The sequence below is a fragment of the Nerophis lumbriciformis genome, linkage group LG04 (assembly GCF_033978685.3).
Source record: "Nerophis lumbriciformis linkage group LG04, RoL_Nlum_v2.1, whole genome shotgun sequence".
Lineage (NCBI taxonomy): Eukaryota > Metazoa > Chordata > Actinopteri > Syngnathiformes > Syngnathidae > Nerophis > Nerophis lumbriciformis.
This window is the reverse complement of record NC_084551.2, coordinates 18049197-18070971: the sequence shown is the minus strand read 5'-3', so window position 1 is coordinate 18070971 and position 21775 is coordinate 18049197. Positions and strand designations below refer to the sequence as shown.

Sequence of the window (21775 nt, the reverse complement as noted above, 5' to 3'; positions counted from 1 at the left end):
TTATCAGCGACCAAAAGTTGCGAACTTTATCGTCGATGTTCTCTACTAAATCCTTTCAGCAAAAATTATGGCAATATCGCGAAATGATCAAGTATGACACATAGAATGGACCTGCTATCCCCGTTTAAATAAGAAAATCGCGTTTCAGTAGGCCTTTAAGATTTTATGTTGATTTTGAAAAATATATTGGTATATTCAAAATCAAAATCAAAAATAATTTAAAAAGTCAGTTTGAATGTGATTATGATTCACTCTTATAATTGTTTAATTTAGATTTTTCACTTTCATGTAATATATTTTGATTTTTGAGCTGGTTTATTTCAGTTTCGAATCTTAATTTTTTTTATTTAGAATTGTGGCCATATAAAAAAAAAAAAGATCTGAAACTAAAAACAAAAACAAAAAAACCCTGTAAAAAATAAGATTTGCTATTGGGATAAAAACAGAAGCTCAAATATCAAAATATATGAGAGTGAAAAACGTAGGTAAATAATTTGTTTGAAACAAATACCAGACTGAATTATACTTACATTTCACTTGAAAAAAATGCACTTATTTTTATTTTGAAAAAACTGATGCATTTTTCAAAACACAGTTGTAGCCTTGTCACAAGTCTGGCTATAAGAATAAATATGACATAATTCTTAGAAGATCTAATGAACCTAATTGGATACGAAGGACCGAAAGGCCTCAAACTATCAATCAAAGTTGACTTATATAACCCTTAATCACAAATGTCTCAAAGGGCTGCACAAGCCACAACGACATCCTGGTTGTGGCTTGGGTGACCGGTGCAATGGATGCGGAGTGGATACAGTTCACCTTGAATGGAGACAAGTCGGGCGCAGAGACGTCACCAACTGATCCACCACAGGTCCCGACTTGGAACAGCTAACGCGTCCTCTGTGGAGGCTGATCCGTGGTCACCTGATAACCTACATAGCAGAAAAGGGAGACAGCAGATCAACTGGTCTAAAAAAATAAATGTTGTTTATGGCCACAAAAAGCCTGAGTATGACATCAGCTCTCATGCCAATTTTAGACTGATTAAAAAATGTGGGGGGCAATACAAGAAAAGGTTGCAGTTGTTGTTCTTTCAGTGCTTTTTTTTTTCTTTTTTTTTGAAGTCATGGCTTGTTGACGTGTGTTCAGCTGTTGACAGTGAGTGGTAATGGCAACAAGAAGCCAATTGTGAGCAACAAAGCAGAGTACAAGATATGTCATTTGTGAGTATGCAGTGATGTGCACTGCGGGGTTCTGGGTAAAGTTCCCACCAGATAGGTGAGTAAGATCTGAAACTTGTTTAATCTGAGTGTGGACGTGTTCAGTCACAGTGGCGCGGAAGCAAAACAACCAGGAGACGCGGTGCCAAACCTTGCCATTTTGTGTGTCTTTATTGTGGACATGACATAACATGTTTTTGAAATGATTTACAAAAGTGTAACAGAACTGAGAATGGCTCAGACGAGGTAGAGCTTTCACTTCAGCTTGCTGGCTTTAAAACGACACAGTAAAAAAAACAAAAAAAACAAAAAAATAGTAACCCAGAAAAATCAAAACTACCAAACAACCGTCCTGCCTCTGTCCTTGTGTCCTTTTTGAAGTGATAATAAATACAGATTCCAACCAAAACACTTGGAATAATAAGGTCGTCTAAGGTACATTAATCATGAAGTTGATTACAAATAAAAAGCTCACAGACAGAAAAAAATACAACTTAAAATAAGTGATAAACCCCCAAAAGAAGAAAAAAAAAACAGTCCCAGTGGGAGGCCAGACACGGCGAGTTAATGACACAAATTCTACAATTTAGCAAATAGAGACTAAAAACAAGCTCTTACATCTTCATGAACAATAAGCACTTGTCAAACTTTCCTTGAGGAAACATAACTAAACTGTCATTAAAATCTATGCAAAACGCTTCCAGATTTACATTAAGCTGGCACTGTTAAAGAAACGTTCTCAACGTAACCTTGGCTAGAACTGAACCCAAAGTTAAACGCAGTAACCTATTCTAAGTGCACTAAAAATGCCATTTGGTTTCTACCGCTGTATATAAAGGGTTTGGTAGGATTGGATTACACGTACATCGTTTATATTACACTCACTCCGCCTGCACACTTTTTTCCAAGTCACACTTCGGAGTACAAATTCCTAACCGAGGAGGTTATTATTCATCTTAAAGGGAATTCTGTACAACGTGGGTATTAGTACTACTCTACACTACAAGGCTAGAATATCCATTTTCAAGTATTTTCACCAATGCACAACTTCAATATACACATTTGTGTATCATTAGGCATATTGAAGCACACAATATTGTATGCATATTTCAACGACAAGCTGGTATTACATCCATTGTTTGGTCGTTAAAAACTACTGAGGTTTCAAAACAGACTTATAGTCTCATTCTCTGTTAACAGTTTTGCATCGTCCACCCGTGCAAAAACATTTAAATTCCCTGACAATTTGTTCTTCTTCCCCCCAAAGCGTTGATGCATGGCTTACACAATTTGGGGTTGTTGAGGAAACAAACCCAAGTAAAAGAGACAAAAAAACTCCTCATATAGCCCAGCCCTCTTCTTCAAGTTAACACGCAAATGATGCCGGCTAGTACACATGTTGAAGAAAGGCTGCAGAGTGGATGTTAGTAATCCTTTCCTAATTACAATTTTTTCCAATGATTAAGTACAGTGGTACCTCAATTTACGAGCTAGATTGGTTCTATGACTCAAAATGCTCGTATCTCAAATCAATGTCTCCCATTGAAATGAACCTAAATGTATTTCATCCGTACTTGACCCTCTCACAATACCACCATTTTTTTTATGTAACATGCCTTTCAAAAGTACTTGCTTGCTCAGTGAATGTATACTTGTCTATTTGTTGTATGTTTAGAGAGCTAACAACTACCGAAGACAAGTTCCCTGTATATGCAAGTATACTTGGCCAAATAAATCTGGTTCTGATTCTGAAAAAGAAAAACACATTACATTACAGTCGAAAGTAGCACAGTAGTTTTATGAATTAATATTAAATAATAATATTGTACAGTATTTACTTGGGGACGGGACGAATGTGGCGTGCCATTCAGGCTTCTTCTCCATCATGTAAATATAGTAATTGTTATTGTTGTTTATGTTGCACACGGACGTCTTTGCATGTCGGACTGGAGAGGTCAGAGTTGAAAGCAACCGACTTGACCCAGTGAGCAAAGCTACTGCTCGATTGTCCGGTTTGAATTGAACACGAACTGAAGCGGGTTGTGTACACTACTCAGCAGCTTCTCGATATTCTCATGGATAAATGTCTTGATAAATGTGCAGGCTGACTTTTACTTTCGGAATGGTGCGGACTGGCGGTGCTGCGGTCAGGCTTTCTCGCCGAGTCTGCTACACGGTATCAATCAACCAATCAAAGTTGACTTATATAGCCCTAAATCACAAGTGTCTCAAAGGGCTGCACAAGCCACAACGACGTCCTCGGCTCAGATCCCACATCAGGGCAAGAAAAAACTCAACCCAATGGGATGACAATGAGAAACCTTGGAGGGGACCGCAGATGTGGGGACCTCCCCCCTGGTAGGACATGATTTAATAGAGATGTAACTGTATTGTAAGTAGTGCGGTACGTTGCCGTTTCAAAATTCCCATGGAATGTGACGGTATCAAACGAGAACGTGGAGCACTCCCTTCAGTGTATGTTTTTCTGGTGCTGTTGAATGGGCTGGTCTGGGAAGTAAACCACAGTAAATCTCCGATGATCCCCTGTGCAGAGCGGAAAACTGTCGGAACCTCCTTCGTTGTTTCAATCATAAGTATGAATGCATTTTGGTTTTGCAATGAACAAAAACGATCAAGGAGGAAACATGTCTCTCTTCAATCTGACAAATGAGTATAGACATGGAGTGATATCGTGTGGGAGCGCGGACATGCAACGAAAAGTTGGCAGACATAAGTTGGGTAATATTAGAAATATGAGAAGCCACTTGATTTACCATCACCTGGAAAATATCCTTGATGTGAAACTAAGCAAGCCAGTGGGGCCAAACATCAATTTGTGAGGTATTAAAATGTGTTAAAAGTGAAATTGTCAGCATTCTCGGGGTCTCAGTAAGTTAAAGGTGAACATTTTTGTTTTACACTTCTTACACTGGATGTTTACACGGTCAGTTTGAAAACACCAAACTATATTTTTATATTTGCTTGTTACTTGAAACACTGGATGTTACAGCACTATTATTTGCACTTCAAAATACTTGTTTATAGTAAAACATATGATTAGATAATTTGAGCATTATGTTTGTGTTCAATTACAGTAAGTGTGTTTATCGTTAACAATCTTCCCATTTCATTTTACACACGATGGCATTATTACCAATTCTTCTTTTTTTTTTGGAAGATACCGCAATAATACCGTACCGTGGCCTTTAAACTGTGATGATATCGTACATCCCAAGTTTTTAATTGATTTGTTTTTCTGATTTGATGAGTGTCTTTCCTTTTCACTCCCTTTTTCAGTTCTGGTGGTTGGAGGGCAGGATTGTGTCGCTCTCTGGTTGTGGACAAATACTACCAGCGCCAGGAATGCTCACAACTTAAAGGCAGGAGACAGCTCTCAAAATACTTGTAAGTTGAGGTACCACCGTATTTCCAGGTTGAAAAAAACCACATGCACACATGTGCTCTAAAACAGCTACGAGGTCATTATTTAGCGGCATGGCTGAAGGATAGAATGGGTGTGAAAATACTAGGTTGTATCGTCGAGGAAAGTCCTGAGGCTGCATTGTTAAATGTCCCGCTATGGGACCAACAAGGCATGCAGGCCTGACTTTTTGACCGCAGACTGCACTTTCTTAGAACTCTTAGCATCCTAAGCTACAAATCATTCAATAACGACAACCACTTTATTCTGGGTATTGAGTTGTATTCAATTGTGGTGATCAGTTGCAGAGTCCAATGCTAATGTGCTGTGCACACTGATCAAGTAGTTGACCACATCGAAGGAGAACTGCACTTCTCTTTTTAAAGTTTTGCCTATCGTTCATGATCATTATGAGAGACAAGAAGACAGATGTATATAAAAATCCACTGACAATGGAGTCTATTTCACCCATAACGCCTTCTAAATAACCATCCAAAAACCGCCAGCAATGACCTGAATACCAACCAAGTATTAGTGATATTATTATAAGCACTAACACAGACATACATCATCAGCTGGTGAGCTGCTTTCTCGTCTCGGAACTTGTGAAAGTTTTTTGTAGATCATAAATAATGTCTCTCACTTTGATAGTAGAAGAATGAGGACATAATCCGTAAAGTTGTTCAACTTTGGCATCTTAGACCCAGAAATGGTGAGAAAAACATGAAAATATGCTTAGTTGCACCCCACTTTTTTTCTTTGTGAGGATTATGAGTCATTCTTCATCTAAACAGGAATATATGAGCATCCCATCAGTCGGCATCCCAGTGAGAGAAGACATTGTACAGTAAGTGATGTTTTGTTGTGTTTGTTGGCTCTCATGATCACATTTATTTACTAGTTAGAATGGATGAAAAAAGGAAGACATATGTTTTCTTGTCTCACGTAAAGATTGTGAAAGATAGGCAAACATTTAAAAAAAAAAACTGCAGTACCCCTTTAAGACAGTAACCAAGAAACTAAAATGTGTCTGGTACATAAATCTTAAAAGGGGTTGCAGTGAATCTATGTAATTTTTTTCGAGTAAAAAGGGAAGTCTAGAATGAATCTGACTATTGAACATCTGTGCGTTTTGACATCTTAGTGTCATTTAGCACATTAACAGAATTATATTTGCCACCAAAAGTGCACAAGCCGGACTGTAATTTGTGCAATTTCTATCTGAGACTTCATGCCGCTCCCACTGCAGGTTTGCAGCGTAAATCAAAGTCAAAGTGTCAGTGTGGGAAAGGCTCAGTAATATAAAGGAGTTATATAGATGGAAACTGCCGGCACTCAGCCCCTTCCTCTTCAATTGACAATAATTGTATGACCATAAAAACGGTACACTCATTTATAATGGCTATTAAAACGCAACTCTTTTTAATGAGCATTAGTGCAGACACATCTTTCTCTCTCTCACTAATCTCACCTCCCTGCCTCTAATCATTCCCCCTCAGAGTGGTCACTCCTAAGACCGCACTTAAAGAGTGGAGCCAAGTGACTTTAACACATTTGTGCATGCTGACACACACACACACACACACACACACACACACACACACACACACACACACACACACACACACACACACACACACACACACACACACGCAGACATTTTAATGGCTTCCAGCCCTGAAGACAAACTCTTTATAGCTGCTATGATTAGTCGATTAATCAATTATACAATCCAGAGAACATTTATCGGCCACTACATTGATAATCAAATAATCACTAGTCGTTTTTAAGCATGTTTGCGGCTGCTCGAGTAGTAGCCGTAGGACTCTTTATCTGTTGGGACTACCATTAGGACAGTATGGGTTTTGTCATGGACCCTAGAAAAAAAACATAGATTAAACACAGTCTTCATTTTCCCATATTATTTGTTGAGCTGGCAAACTTCATTTTACTGCACGTTAAGACATAAATGGGTGTAAACCCTAACTTGTACAGGACTGTACTGTACTTGTTGTACTGTATTGTAGAGCAGCCTTTTCTATGTATTTATTCTAAAACAGCTCCTTCAAACTACAAAAAAATATAGGAAACCCTCATTAAAGGATGGCGAAGCAAGAACATATTTAAAATTGTCATCCGAAAACTGCAAATTTCCTCGAGTCCTCATATTTTTAAAGTAATGATGGTGTAGTCAGATGTGTGAGTCCCTGACTGGCCTGGATTGTATGTGAGGACCTATTGCTGCTCCCGTGACGTCGGTGGTGGTCTGACAAGCTCCTCGTTCCTCGGGGCTTGATAACAAGGTCCTTGAGTCTGGGTACTGGTTGTTGTCAAAAGGCAAGTGGTGGACACTCTGGACATGTGTCTTCAGGTTCCCTTTCTGAGATGCTCTGTATGGGCAGAGCTGGCAGCAGAAAGGCCTCTCCCCTAAACACACACAGAGAACATTTTTAAAGGTCATGTGGCAGCGTCAAGGGATTTGGTGACGTGACATCATGCATGTATACCACAGATGAGACAGTACAACGGGAAATAAAATGGGGAGCAAAAAGCATTATTTAACAGGAAAAGGGACACCTTATGTACAAAATATGGAGGTAAATATTAGGATACCTGTGCATTACACCTGCAGTAACCCAAGTGCAGCTATACAGGTGGACCTCAGGTTACCAACAAGTTCCGTAACTGTGTTGTAAGTTGAGTTTCAGTGTAGATTTTATACCAAAATTATATGCACGAAGGACATATTAAATACAGTGAAAAATGTTTAAATACAATATTTAAATGAAACAATAATAAACTAGAAATGTACTCGGAGACCACAGACCTCAGACGAGACCCTATTTCCCAATAATAAAAAAGTCCTGACTTCAGACGGTGATCCGGATCAGCACCAAAGTGTAATTACTTTTTCCTTATACAATTTCTGAATTTCCTGAAAGTAAGATGAAAATACAGCCATAACGTTTTGAGTTATCTATAGTGGAATGAAAGAAAGCCTCTTGTCAGTCATCCTCTTTTGTCTCTGTGGGTGGAGGCAAGACCGCCAGCAAACACACACAGAAGTTGAGGCGTGAAATGTAAATGGAAGGCAAGTAATAAAAATAATCCAGATCAGCCTCAAAATGTAATTATTTATTTTCCAGACTGAAAGCTGCTACTTTTTTCCTATGCTTTGAACTCTGCGGCTTATAAAGCAGTGCGGCTAATTCGTGGATTTTTGTTCGCAAACGGCCATAATGTTTCGTATTCTACAAATGGTTTTCATAAAACAAAAGCAGAGAGACTGGAAAGGTGTGTTATTGTTTGTGCTATGGCGCCATGTTTTGGATGAGTTTGCTCACTGCAAGTGCCGCAGTGAATGTCTACAGTTGTTCCTTCTGTTTTAGTGCCTTGAACCGGAAGTACAAGTGCCGATCCGTCTTTGAGTCGTCCATAGCGTTTTACTCGTATGGTTTCTTCATTCATAACTCCAAGCAACGTTTGTAAGTTTTACAATATAACTAAAATAATGTATATTTACGGAACTTTCCAATGTCTGATGTCTGTTTTTTTAATGTGTATTTGTATCGTTTGCATTAGCTAATATGCTACCATGTTTACGAGTGTCTGTGTTAGTATTATTAACTTACAATGGCATTCTTTTTGTATTGTTTTCAGTTTTGTAAATTCACCAAAACCTCACCTCACAGTTATTAATTCCGTTAAGCTGATTGGAGAGCTCGTTTTTGCAGCTTGTGGGTCCATGACAATGACTTCTGTTTTGTTGATCACCCGTTTTACTGCCATGTTACAGGCACCTTTTGGAAACAATTAAGGTCTGCGGCTTATAGTTTGGTGCGGCTAATGTATGAAAAATATTTTTCCTTCTAAAATTTAGTGGGTGCGGTTTATACGGTGGCACGCTCTATAGTCCATACAATACGGTATATCATTTCGGACATTTCCTGTACGTTAGATGAAAATTTGTCAATAACTTTTTGACCTATCTTTAGCGGAATGAAAGAAATAGAGTGAACACTCTTGTACTGTCTTCGTCTCTGCAGGGCCGCTAACTTACACACAAACACAGAGAAGCGTAAATGTAAAGTAACGTAGTAGAAATAATCTGGTTCAGCTTCGAAATCTAATCAGTTGTTCCTTATCCCACTTTAGACATTTCCCGAAAGATTACGTAACTTTTTGAGTTATTCTGCTAACTAACTAACTAGCTAACTAACTAATTGACAGACAAACCAACGGCAACGATTAGATAACCTCCTAAGGTAAAAGAGAACAATTATTTAATTTTATTCCTGTGGTTGTCGTGCCCACTGGTAGAGGCGTTGCATGAGATGGAGGGACAGTTTTTTGGGGTTTACACTGCTCAGTTAGCATTATCTATTTAGTAGGAAAAGATTTGAACCCAACAAACTTGGACGGGACATGTACCAAATGTTGATTTTCTTCACTGAGTGTTTTATAATGTCTAACTTCACTCCACTTTTACCTTCCTTTTGTTTGGTGCACTGCACCCTGAAGAGTCTGCCTCGCGCTTGGGAGACATAATGAAGTGCAAAATGTTGTCAGCGTTATCGTCCTATAGTGTAGCTGTCGCAGACACACACGGCATTCACAGGCTACGCTATACTTCCACTGCAAATGCTCTAACTGGGTCTCTCTAGGGCAGGGGTCGGCAACCTTTACCAGTCAAAGAGCCATTTTGACCAGTTTCACAAATTAAAAAAACAATGAGAGCCACAAATATCTTTTGAAATTTAAAATGAAATAACACTGCATACAAAGTTTTTTTTTTGCTTTGTGCTATGTATAAACCAAGGGTCTCAGACACACAGCCCACACATCAATATGAAAATTGAATGTTAGTGCGGCCCGCGGGTTTTATATGAACAGCGCTTGACAGCGTCATACTTGTCAACCCTCCCGATTTTTCCGGCAGACAACGAAATTCAGGGCAAGTATTCTCTCGAACGTGCCGCGATGGTACAGCATTTAGCGACCACTACAACCAGCGTGCCAGCCCATCCACACGTTGTACGGGGCTTCTGCTTGCTCACATAAGTGACAGCAAGGCATACTTGTTCAACAACCACACAGGTTACACTGACGGTGGCGGTCTAAAAAACTTTAACACTCTTACTAATAATGCGCCACACTGTGAACCCACACCAAACAAGAATGACAAACACATTTCGGGAGAACATCTGCACCGTAACACAACATAAACACAACAGAACAAATACCCAGAATCCCATGCAGCCCTGACTCTTCCGGGCTACATTATACACCCCCGCTACCAAACCCCGCCCACCTCAACCGACGCACAGAGGGGGGCAGGGTTTGGTGGTATCAGGGGTGTATAATGTAGCCCGGAAGAGTCAGGGCTGCATGGGATTCTGGGTATTTGTTCTGTTGTGTTTATGTTGTGTTAAGGTGCAGATGTTCTCCCGAAATGTGTTTGTCATTCTTGTTTAGTTTTGGTTCAAAGTGTGGCACATTATTAGTAAGAGTGTTAAAGTTGTTTTATATGGCCACCGTCAGTGTAACCTGTGTGGCTGTTGACCAAGTATGCCTTGCTGTCACTTACATGGGCAAGCAGAAGATGCATATAACAATAAGCAGGGCTGGTACGCTGTTTATACAGATTGTAGAGGGCGCCAAATGCTGTACCATCATGGCACGGCCTTATTATTATTGTAAGGGTGAAAATCGAAGAATATTAATCCCGGGAGTTTTCTGCAAGAGGCACTGAAATCCGGAAGTTTCCTGGGAAAATTGGGGGGGTCGGCAAGTATGCAGCTGAGCCGCATCAGAGTGATCAAAGAGCCGCATGCGGCTCCGGAGCCGCGGGTTGCCGACCCCTGCTCTAGGGCTAGAAAGGGCATGTGACTTTGCAATGCATTGTGGGGGCTGGGTCGCTATTGCTGCTGGACAAAGTTTTTGTTTACATGGTTATACTCAACCAGCGATATTGTGAGAGAGAGCAACAAACTGGATTAAAATGGATCATACGAAAGACAAAAATCAAGGGACTGTACAGAAACAAACTGGACTCTGTTCCAAAGACTCGCCACCTTAAAAAATAAGTACAATTGGTGGGATTTATCCATATGAGCACATCCAATAGACAAGGTTTGGGCAAGCTGCCGAAAGTGTCCTGTATCTTGGTCGTCAAAGGAGTCAGTTTTTATACAGGCCAACCCTTTCGGAATACCAAGTCGGTAAAGGATCACGGACAAACCAACTTTGGGTGTGTGCAAGACCTCAGAATTTTACATCAGAAAGAGAAGGCTGTCGTCTTTTCAGAGGTAAGCCAGTAGGACTTATCACTGTGTTGTCTCCTGGAGAAATTTGTTTCAAACTAAATATACTTCAAGTCTGAAATGCACTGTGCATTATTGTGGGAAATATCTAAAGTCTTCTCAGTTATCGATCTATGAATAGGGGTATTGCTTTTTTCCCAAATATTATACGTTGTACGTAACCCGCAGATAGTTTGGATTAGCTTAGCTAACGATAACATCCTACTAAATTAAGTTAAAGTTAAACTTTTTTTTGCTAGGTGTGTAACATAATTAAACAGGCTTTGATTCAAACTTACTAGAGTGAAAATGCCATGAAAACACCTACATGTAACAGGTGATGGCGTTAAAAGTCATGTTTGATCATCTCACAGCTGCTATCCAGGCTATTCATCGCCTCTTTATTAGCTCACTAACCCGATTTATTTGGCTTTGCTGGAAATTAGACAAATCTCACTATTTTTTAAATTTTCTCCCCTAGAGCAATTACAACAACAAGCAGTTATTGATGCCGCACAGGCGACATTTTTGAACTTGTTAAAGAAAAAAGCACAGCTTTAGGAGAGTCTTAAATTCAACCTAAAGTAAAGATAATATTCTGATGCAGTAGGAGCCATGCATTGCATTTCCATGACACATTTTCAAGCCCTATAGAGAGAAATTTGTCTTTTTAGGCAACCGAACAAAATAGTTTTATGACCAAAAAAAATTGCAAACAAAAAATGGTTTGAAAATAAAAAATATAAGTATTTTCAAACAAAAATAAAGATTTATTTGCAACTTCGATCATGTGGGCGGTGCCTCCGCCGAACAATATGTTCGAAGCCTTTTCATCGGTCAGTATTGCCCACCTCAAGGCTTTGGTATGAATGACCAATAAAAGGTTTTTAACATATTGTTCAAGGGAGATTGAAGTTGCGCCATAAGATTTGCAACCAAAACCCTTTTTTTTGGAAAATATATATTTTTTATTTCATATCCCTATTTTTAATTGTTATTTCTTTGGCTTCATAAAAAGACCGCGTTCTCTTCACAGTTCTCGAGCAAACGTAGCGTTTAAAAATTACGTTTTTAATTAATTCATGGGAGTGGTTATCACTGAACATTCTAAACCGAGAATCACGTGTAATACAAACGTAGCTTCCACACTGTTGAGAAGACTTTTTACAAGATTTCGGTGTTAATGAGATTTTATTTTTATTTTTTTTATCCAGAAAAGCATGTGTGAGGTCAAAAAAGCCGTCGTACAGTTTATGGTTTGGTTCACCATAAAGGTGTTTAATGGGGTGCTAGCAAGGCAAGTCATCCAAGCATGCCTGCAGTATATGCACCTTGCTTTCATCATGCTGGAACAAAGAGGGCCTTCCCCAAAGTGTTTGTGACAAAGACATCCTTAATGAACTGATTTTGAAAACTGATCATTAAGAGTCATGTCACAAAATACTTATGTTCTTATAGTGCAGGACTGAATACACTTCTGGTTGCTTCCTTGCATTCTGCAGAGGTAAGCCACACATTCCTGTCTAAGCAGTCCTAGTTTTATCTTCATGCTCTTCACTCAATCAACTAGACCGCTCAGTGCCCGTGACACACACACACACAGACGTGTGCGCACACACACACACACTAATTAGACTGACCTACAATGGGACAGATAACAGACCTCAGCAAAAAAAAAAAGAAGGGAAGAATAATAAAAAATGCTCATCTCACACCTGAACAAAACAAATGAGATTGCCATTTAATTGCACCTAATTATCATTTTGATAAATGGAAGAATATCAAAGCGGGAAAACAAATGAGTCCCTGTGCCCTTCCCCCGCCATTTTCCCTGAAGAAGACACAGGGAAATATAGCTGTTATCATACATCATCAGAAGCACAACATTGAGAAAAAAAGAGGGGGGGGGGTTTGAGGAAGAGAGCGATAACAACAAAATAGGTATAATTAATCATAAAGGAATATAATAAAACAGTAGGAAAAGAAGGTGAGGATTAGACGTGAGAGCAAAGCGAGAACCTGGGCGACATCGCCCTGTGAGGAAACATGGCTGACGGGACCGCTGCACTACATTATACTAAAGGTTATAGTCACCGTAAAGCAGCGTCAACACTGCATCTAATTGGACCCCTCCGCCAGACGCCTGCTCCCATCATTCATATAGCATGCGGTAAATCTCAGTCATGTGGGGTGTGTGTATCGGTGATTAATAAAGTTGAAGATGCAGCGTGTACAAGCGAATGTCAAAGCAGAGCAGATTTACTTCTGTTCCCGACTCGGCCTCAATTCTTGTCTTTGTGACTGACTCCGAAAACTAAGACCAGGCATTAATGGATGGAAGGCTGATATATTTTGCATATGTATGCTCTGATAATACACAGGATTTTTATTTATTGTCTCCACCTTTGACTGCAGCGCCCAATAAATCTTACTCTGATGATTTATTACACGGCACATGTAAAAGTGTAACATGTCATTTAAAAAGACAAACTTGATTAGCTTCCCACTTAGGCTGATTTATTTTGAATGTAAACATGAGCTTTTGGTTACATGCAATTTGATTGATTACAGTGTGACAAATGATATGGGTGATGAATGGAATGTAAATATAAAAACAAAGTCATGTTTTTTGTTCCCAGGTATTTCGCACCAAAATAAATGGGAAAACATATCAAAATAGCTAAAACATAACAGTTGAATTATTTGTAATCCATTACAAATATTTTTTTTCCGTGACAGACATCCTTAAATTTAAAACTACATCTAAAAAAATTATATTTTGCCACTTAAAGACTCAGGTGGTTCTCGAGTTATGAAGAAGTTTCATTCCGACAACTCTGATTTAGTGTAAATCAGAACTTATACATAAATTATACCTAAATTAACTCTTAACTCACTTACACTGAGCACAGAACACATGAAGGACATATAAAATATCCCTCAAGATGCTTGAAATGCTAAAAGAGCATGAGGAAACAGGCTATGGTGTCCATGGAAGAGGGGATGGAAGTGCAGGGAAGCCCGGAAATGGCGATTCTTCCATTTATTAATTTTTTTCCTCATAATGTTAAGTATATTAATTTTGAAGTACCGTATTTTTCGGAGTATAAGTCGCACCGGAGTATAAGTCGCACCTGCCGAAAATGCTTAATAAAGAAGGAAAAAAACATATATAAATCGCACTGGAGCCCGGCCAACTATGAAAAAAACTGCGACTTATAGTCCGAAAAATACGGTAATCATAGACTAGGGCAGTGGTTCTCAAACTTTTTTCACCAAGTACCACCTCAGAAAATTTGGCTCACCACGTACCACCGTAATGACCAACATTCAAATACAGTAGCATAGTAGGCCAAAGTATTCATTAAAAAATAAGGCAGATGTGTTATTTAACAATTATATTTAATATTTTCAGTCACTGTGCCATTACATACAGTTTGAACAGGAACACTATGTTTGAATATGGGAAAATATAACGCTGTACTTTAATCAAGGGATTCTTTGGCGTACCACTAGATGAAGCCTCCGTACCACTAGTGGTACACATACCACAGTTTGAGAATCCCTGGACTGTGGCAACAAAACATGCAATTAAGTGATCAAAATATTTGTTTTTTGTATGCCTTTATCCACACTGTCTATCCGATATAATGGGAAATGACCGTTCGTTTCATTTTCAGGAAGAGAACTTGTTAGTGAAATTTCGGTCATCTATACACTATGGGTTCTTGAAATAAAAAGAAAAAAAGTGACTTTGTCCTTCCTCTCTGTGCGACTCGAAACTATGCATCACTACACCTACGTATTTCAATTCCCTATTTCTTTATGTACTATATTAATATTTAATAGGACTGCGTTTGTGAACACGTAACATGGAGTGTCGTTAAACTTCATTACTCAGATTTGACTATGGTGTGAATAATTGTGGGTTTAACTGTAAAAACATTTCTCAAATCTTGTAAATTTGTACTTTTTTATATTTTATTTTAATATCATTGTCCCTGTTTTTTTTTGTTTTTTTAAAAGCGTTGCACTCTTAATTTTGTTTTAAAAAGAACATTATATTAATGGATTGGATTTTATATAGCACTTTTCTAGACACTCAAAGCGCTTCACAGAGAACTAAGAACCCAACATTCATTCACTTCACATGGTAAGCTACTTTGTAACCACAGTGAGCGCGGCCCTGACTCGGAATGGTGGAAGCTGTCATCGAACCTGGAACCCTCAAGCTCTACCACCTGAGCCACGCCGCCCCGAAAATTAGAACGATTCAACTCTATTCTTATTACAGTTGTGCAAATGCGCACTTACTGATGTTGGATATGATTGCTTAGAAGTAAAATCTTATTTGAGGATGGAATGTGTCAATGCCGTCGTGTGAAAAGAAACCAGCAAAAGCAGGATTGAAGATGCTGTAGAAGTTGACAGCGTGACACAACATGCAGACAGGTGCAACAAAAATAACACCACACACACATGCAGAAGCAATGGTGGTGCCAAATGATAAACCATTGTGCCACATACTTGTTTGGGAGCTTCAGAAGCGGTGGTGTGAGCATCAGTACCTCTGTGGAGTCCATTAAAATCAAACCCAACTGTGAAGGGAGAAGGAGGAAGACGGGGGTGGGAGAGGTGGAAGAGGAAGGGGAGGAAGGGGCATTCGGTTAAAAGCTCTACCAAGACCCACACAAGCATTTTGTTTTCTCCTCCTGCCACCAGCCACACAATGCAGCATAGCTTTCACCACCAGCGTCCATTGAAATGGAGGGTGGGTTGGCAGTAATGATAATGGTGAAGGTGATGATGATGGTGATGATGATGGCGATGGAACTTGGTGGAGCCAAGTCAGTGATTTAATATGACGCATGTTAATAGAGGCCTCAGGGTGGCTGGCCTTTTCTGCGTGCGCACGTCCAAGCTGAGGACAATCGTCGGTGACAACATTAATTACAGTCTTGGCGAGTGTTTACAGAGCCTGTGCATGGGCGTGAGTGTGTGCTAATGTGCTGTGTGTGTGTGTGTGTGTGTGTTTACAATAGGGCTTAGGGGAAGCTGAGCTTTGCATCACTTACCATTTGGCCTCTGTCACTTAGAATCACTGGCGGTGCCACATATCATTCACACTCTCCATAAAGAAGCTATTTATCTGACTGTCTGCTCTGATCACTTCAATCTCACTTGATGGACGTGACAGGACAGGAGAGGCACGAGATGAGCCGGCGACAAGTAAAGTAGGGGAGGAAACATGTGAGCATAGGAATTCAGAGAGAAGGGAAGAAAATAACGAGGCCAAAATGAGAAGGAACTTTAAAAGAGGTGCCGGAGAACAGGATGATTCAATTGTGAGACAAGCAAAAGGGCAGAGACGGGAAGTTCAAGTGGAAGGAAGCGCTGGGGTGAAAACAGAATGGAAGGCTATGAAATGGAAGAGTACATAAAACGGGAAAGTCTAAGACAATACAATGTACATATAAACAAACTTATACTAAGGAATAGTAGGGCCACGAGTACGGCTTGGCGATTATATGATTATGGATCGATAATATTGATACATTTCAGATTGATCACAGTTCTGAACTGTGAGCATATATTAATTAACTTGATTAAACCCTGGTGCCAATGTCTGCGACAACAGCCAATCAGAGTCGACCTTTCCCGCTCCATTTGCAGTTACAAACAGAAAACATGGATATGAACAGAATGACTGAACTTGTAGCTAAACGCCAGCTGAGTGCAGCAAAATAAATGTTAACAGTAACTTGGAGTTATTTAGGGCCCTATAATTTCAGAGGTAACGGAACGTGGTCGGAATCACAGAATTGGCCAATTAAAAAAGGAATCTACTATTAATGGCAGAAAAACACAGAAATGTACGTAATGTGACTGAAATGATGGATAAAGAACATTTGTCTGAGGAAGTAAGTTTACGAGGACCTAACTAATCTCTAGTTTCTTCGGTTTTTAGTACAGAGGTTTTAAGACTGGCAGGTTCAAAACAATATGAACAATTGTGACGTTAATCAAGATCAGATGATATGAGAAAATGTGTCATTATTTTTTTGCAATATCACCCAGCCCTAGCCACATAGAAAAAAAAATATTACAAGAATAAAGACAAAGAATTACAAGGCTCATTCATAATTATGTGAATACATTAAAATCTAAAAAATGTGAAAGTACATTTGTAATTTCAAAACTAATTCAGTCAAAATAACATATTTTTGCAAGGATTAGGTTGGAATCTGTAAAAATATGTAAATCACAATAATATAGTAGTAGCTTTGCAAACACAACATGTGTTGATATCTGTATAGGACAACTGCCTTTAAAAATGTTCACAAACAATACAGAATACAACCATTTGGCTCATCAGATCTCTGATCAGTTTGAAATAAGCATGTAACAGTAAACAGTATTAATATTAAACAGCGGTAAAACTTTTGACCATTAGTATTACAGTTTTAAATTAAAATGATTTTAAAACCTTGACTGATAACTGCACTTTGATTAACTCATGGACTGGCTAGCGCTAGGTAGCTTAAATAATAACATATATACAAGATACATTGATGTCGTTCCCCATTGAGAAACATCATATCGCAAATAAAACGTGTATAAACACATTGCTGTTTGAGAAACTAAAATATTTATTTGTGCACATTGAACCTACAGGCTGCGCTCTCTTAGAACACAGTGATTGCGCTATACTCAGAGAAATATGACAACAATGTGTCTCCAACAGGAAGTGAACTTGCGTGACATCACATAAACAGGAAGCCTACAACACCCGTTTTGCTTTTATCATTAAAAAAACAATATAAAAAAGAAAAAAAGAAAAAGATAGACATTTAAATACAATAATACAATAATTTGGATCTGAAGAACCCCAAACAATATTTAATTTTTCTTCTGCCAAAAGAGTATATTGTGTGTCTGTGTTCATTTTTAGGTAAACCTTGGTTAAAAGATTTCAGTGTGTGTATAAGTACTTTTTGAGCATATTCAACAATATCGTGATAATATGGATAACCGTATTTTTGGTCACAATAACCATTAAATGTTCATATTGTTTCATCCCTCGATTGAATACATAATTATTGTATTGTAACAATGTGACTTGGTGCTTATTTTTCAGTGTAACCCCTCCCTTTTATAAAAATTTAAAAAATGATGCATTTTATGTAGACATAAACTTGGCAATACTTTTTTGGAACTGTTGAAGACTGTCCAAAAGTATTTTATTATGTTTGTGCCATTTTTGTAGTAGTTGTTTGCTTTATCATTCTGTTGGTACATTAATAATTACTCTTTTTCACAACATTTACCATTGCTGAAAATATATTTCTTCAGGCTGCTGACTGACCAAAATGGCATTCCATTTAGGGGTTAGTATGCCACCTGTTGCTTTATCATGCCCTTGATGTCAGTCAAATGTGTTTTCATGTGGACAGATTTTTGTGACCCACACAAACTTTGACCAAAGAAGAGGACAAATAAAGTATGAACTTTGTTTTAGTGGAATTCGTCATATAAATATCACTGAGATGCATGCTCATGGACTCATGAGACAGGTGTGAACAAATGTTATCCTCTTTCATTAGAATGCACAATCCCATCTCTGTAATTGACATGTGATTAATAATGTATGCCATTTGTCACAGGTCAGTATCCAGAGAAAAACATTTTTCAGTTTAAAAAATAGAGACAGCTGCCCGGCCCAGGGCGGGAAAGGACTCACAGACTGGCTGTCACACGCAACTGAACAAAAAAGATCAGTTTTGATTTATTTGGGTACATGCAGGGATGTCGCGGAGAGTCCGACAATGAATTATTGTTGAGTGTGAATCCTTGCATGCATTTATTCATTATAACTTATGAGTTGTCTCCGAGTGGATAAATAGCTGAGAAGGCGATGATGTGTGTGAACAGGTGTCATGCGAATGACAGAAAATGTTACAATACATGGACGATTACGAGCTGGAGGGTTATTTTACAAACTGAAAAATGATGTTGTTGAATTCTTACATGTACCATAGTTTTCTTAATTCATTAATTATTTTTTTCATAAGTGAATACATAATTAACTTTTTGTTGGCTTGCCCACCATTTGCAACTTTGCTTTTGATTAAAATGATTTTCATAATACTTACATTGTAAACTATATAAGGTATGCAGTTCACTGCATCATACTGAGGTCTCTGTAATATATTTCCTGATGACCGAAATTAAAAACCCCTCTCAGTATTCACGGTATGTCATCCAATTATAAAACGCTGCAAACCCCAACTCCAACTTTTTTTAGATGTCTTTAAAAAAGATAAACCCTTGCACAAGATTACATATGTTTGTACAGGTCTATCTAATCTAGAGCCTAATGACCTACCATAACAATACATTGGTGGCAGTGGTGTGTGTGAGTGTGTAGTGTACCGGGTTATTTACCTGTATGGGACCTCATATGTGTGCGCAGGTGGCTGGGTTGACTGAAACTCTTCCCGCACTCGTGGCAGAAATGTTGTCCCTGCTGCATGAGAGACCTCAGCATCCCTGATGACAGACACATGATACACATCATATATGTTGTATTAAAAGTATTCCTTGTGGGGAAAATAACCATTAGTTTATTTATATGTATTATTGGAAAATAGTAATGATTTACAAAGGACTGCAATATATTTGCCTTACATTTGCATAATTCGCCATTAGACATTTGCAAAATGTTACTAAAAACCATCAAAAGAAAAACAAATATATTCAGCATTACAGATGAACTAACTTCTGTCTTACTTTAGACAGATTTGCTTTTGAATAGGGCTAAGAGGAGCAGAGCATCACTCGCTGCTCGTTAAGAAGAGCAATATGTTCTATTATGTCAGTCGGCAGAAGTTTTTTCACTAGATTTTTTGCTGTTTTTGAAACAAAAAAAAAGTATCTATCGCTTAGTTGACAAACTGATCCATCCTGCTTATTCGTTTTATACTCTGGCAGACAAGATGCGTTATAATGAGTAAATAAGCAAGGACGAACTGTCCATCCATCCATTTTCTACCGCTTATTCCCTTCGGGGTCGCGGGGGGCGCTGGAGCCTATCTCAGCTACAATAAGGCGGAAGGCGGGGTACACCCTGGACAAGTCGCCACCTCATCGCAGGGCCAACACAGATAGACAGACAACATTCACACTCACATTCACACACTAGGGCCAATTTAGTGTTGCCAATCAACCTATCCCCAGGTGCATGTCTTTGGAGGTGGGAGGAAGCCGGAGTACCCGGAGGGAACCCACGCAGTCACGGGGAGAACATGCAAACTCCACACAGAAAGATCCCGAGCCCGGGATTAAACTCAGGACTACTCAGGACCTTCGTATTGTGAGGCAGATGCACTAACCCCTCTCCCACCGTGTGGTGTTCAAAATAAAGTGAAAGCATGGGAACCACTGCCTTCTTCTAAGAGGGGTTTCTAATATTTGCATGACCATATCTACATGAGAGATTTGTCAAACTAATATCCCTCTGCCATGGTTTTCTTGTGTTAAAGCAACTTCAGTATTTGATCTCACCAGATACTTAGGGCCTGATCTACCAAAGGTTTGCGCTTAATAAAACTCGTGCAAACTTTGTAGCGCACGCAAAGTTGATCTACAAAGCCTGTCCGCAGAGGACTGCGTCTCTTAAAAGAGCCATTTATATGCAGATGATGTTTATCAGAACACCTACAATACTGGGAGGAGGAGATTTAAATATAATCATGTAGAACACACACTGTGATTTATCAAAGCTGAAAGTGTTTTGCGGCCGCTGTTTTGCATTTATATTGAGCACGCCTTAAAATATTTGTGCAAAATGGCACAGTTACTGTATGCACAAACGGCTGTGAGAAAGAAGGATATCACACTGCAAAGACAAACGAGGGAGAGGCAATCCTCCGTCTGTGTGCATGTCAACATATTTGGATTGTCAGTAAGAAAAATATTACACATACTGTATCTATTCAACAATTACAGTAAATCTTATCATTTTACAGCAGCCGGATGATTTAAAGGCCTACTGAAACCCACTACTACCGACCACGCAGTCTGATAGTTTATATATCAATGATGACATCTTAACATTGCAACACATACCAATACGGCCGGGTTAGTTTACTAAAGTGCAATTTTAAATTTCGCGCGACATATCCTGCTGAAAATGTCTCAGTATGATGACGTCAGCGCGTGACGTCGCGGATTGTAGAGGACATTTTGAGACAGCATGGTGGCCAGCTATTAAGTCGTCTGTTTTCATCGCAAAATTCCACAGTATTCTGGACATCTGTGTTGGTGAATCTTTTGCAATTTGTTCAATGAACAATGGAGACAGCAAAGAAGAAAGCTGTAGGTGGGAAGCGGTGTATTGCGGCAGGTGTTTAAAACATAATTTTTTTTAATTGTGATTGTGTTTTCATATGGGATATATATATTATTGTAATATTATATCTACTATATAAAAAAACTTCTTGCAATACACATTTTCGGAAATTATCCAGACGCATCATCAAAACACCGCAGCACTTCCCAGAGCGCACCTTCAGTAAAAGTCAATTCTGTTGTCGAGATTAAAAAGTCTTCTGAGTCCATATCGTGCTTCAATTGAGCCAAGAAAAGATGGTACAAATAATATTTGTCTGCTGCCTGTCAACGACATGGCACATGCTGCAGCAGGGGCCCCCAAACTTTTTGACTGGCCAAATTATTTTAACCCACTGTAGCCCCCAAGTGGTTGTTGTTGTCTTTTTCCCCTCTTGTCCCTACTATTTTTCCCGCTGTCTCTTGTCTTCTTCTTTCTA

At 38.9% G+C, this 21775-nt stretch overlaps 1 protein-coding gene across 2 annotated transcripts in view; it reads right to left on the bottom strand.

Moving 5' to 3' along the window:
• Positions 1-497: 497 nt before the first annotated feature.
• LOC133597085 (zinc finger protein 516-like) overlaps positions 498-21775 on the bottom strand; it is a 107450-nt gene continuing 86172 nt past the window's right edge. Inside the window, exons 4-6 of one of the 2 annotated variants that reach the window (XM_061950006.1) lie at positions 19392-19496; positions 15474-15544; positions 6875-7071 (exon numbers count right to left, since the gene is read on the bottom strand). In XM_061950006.1, coding sequence (XP_061805990.1) covers positions 7012-7071; positions 15474-15544; positions 19392-19496 — 236 coding nt within the window. In that variant the 3' untranslated portion in view covers positions 6875-7011. Of the gene's footprint in view, positions 7072-15473; positions 15545-19391; positions 19497-21775 lie in introns of both variants that reach the window. The other variant, XM_061950004.1, reaches the window with a different exon arrangement.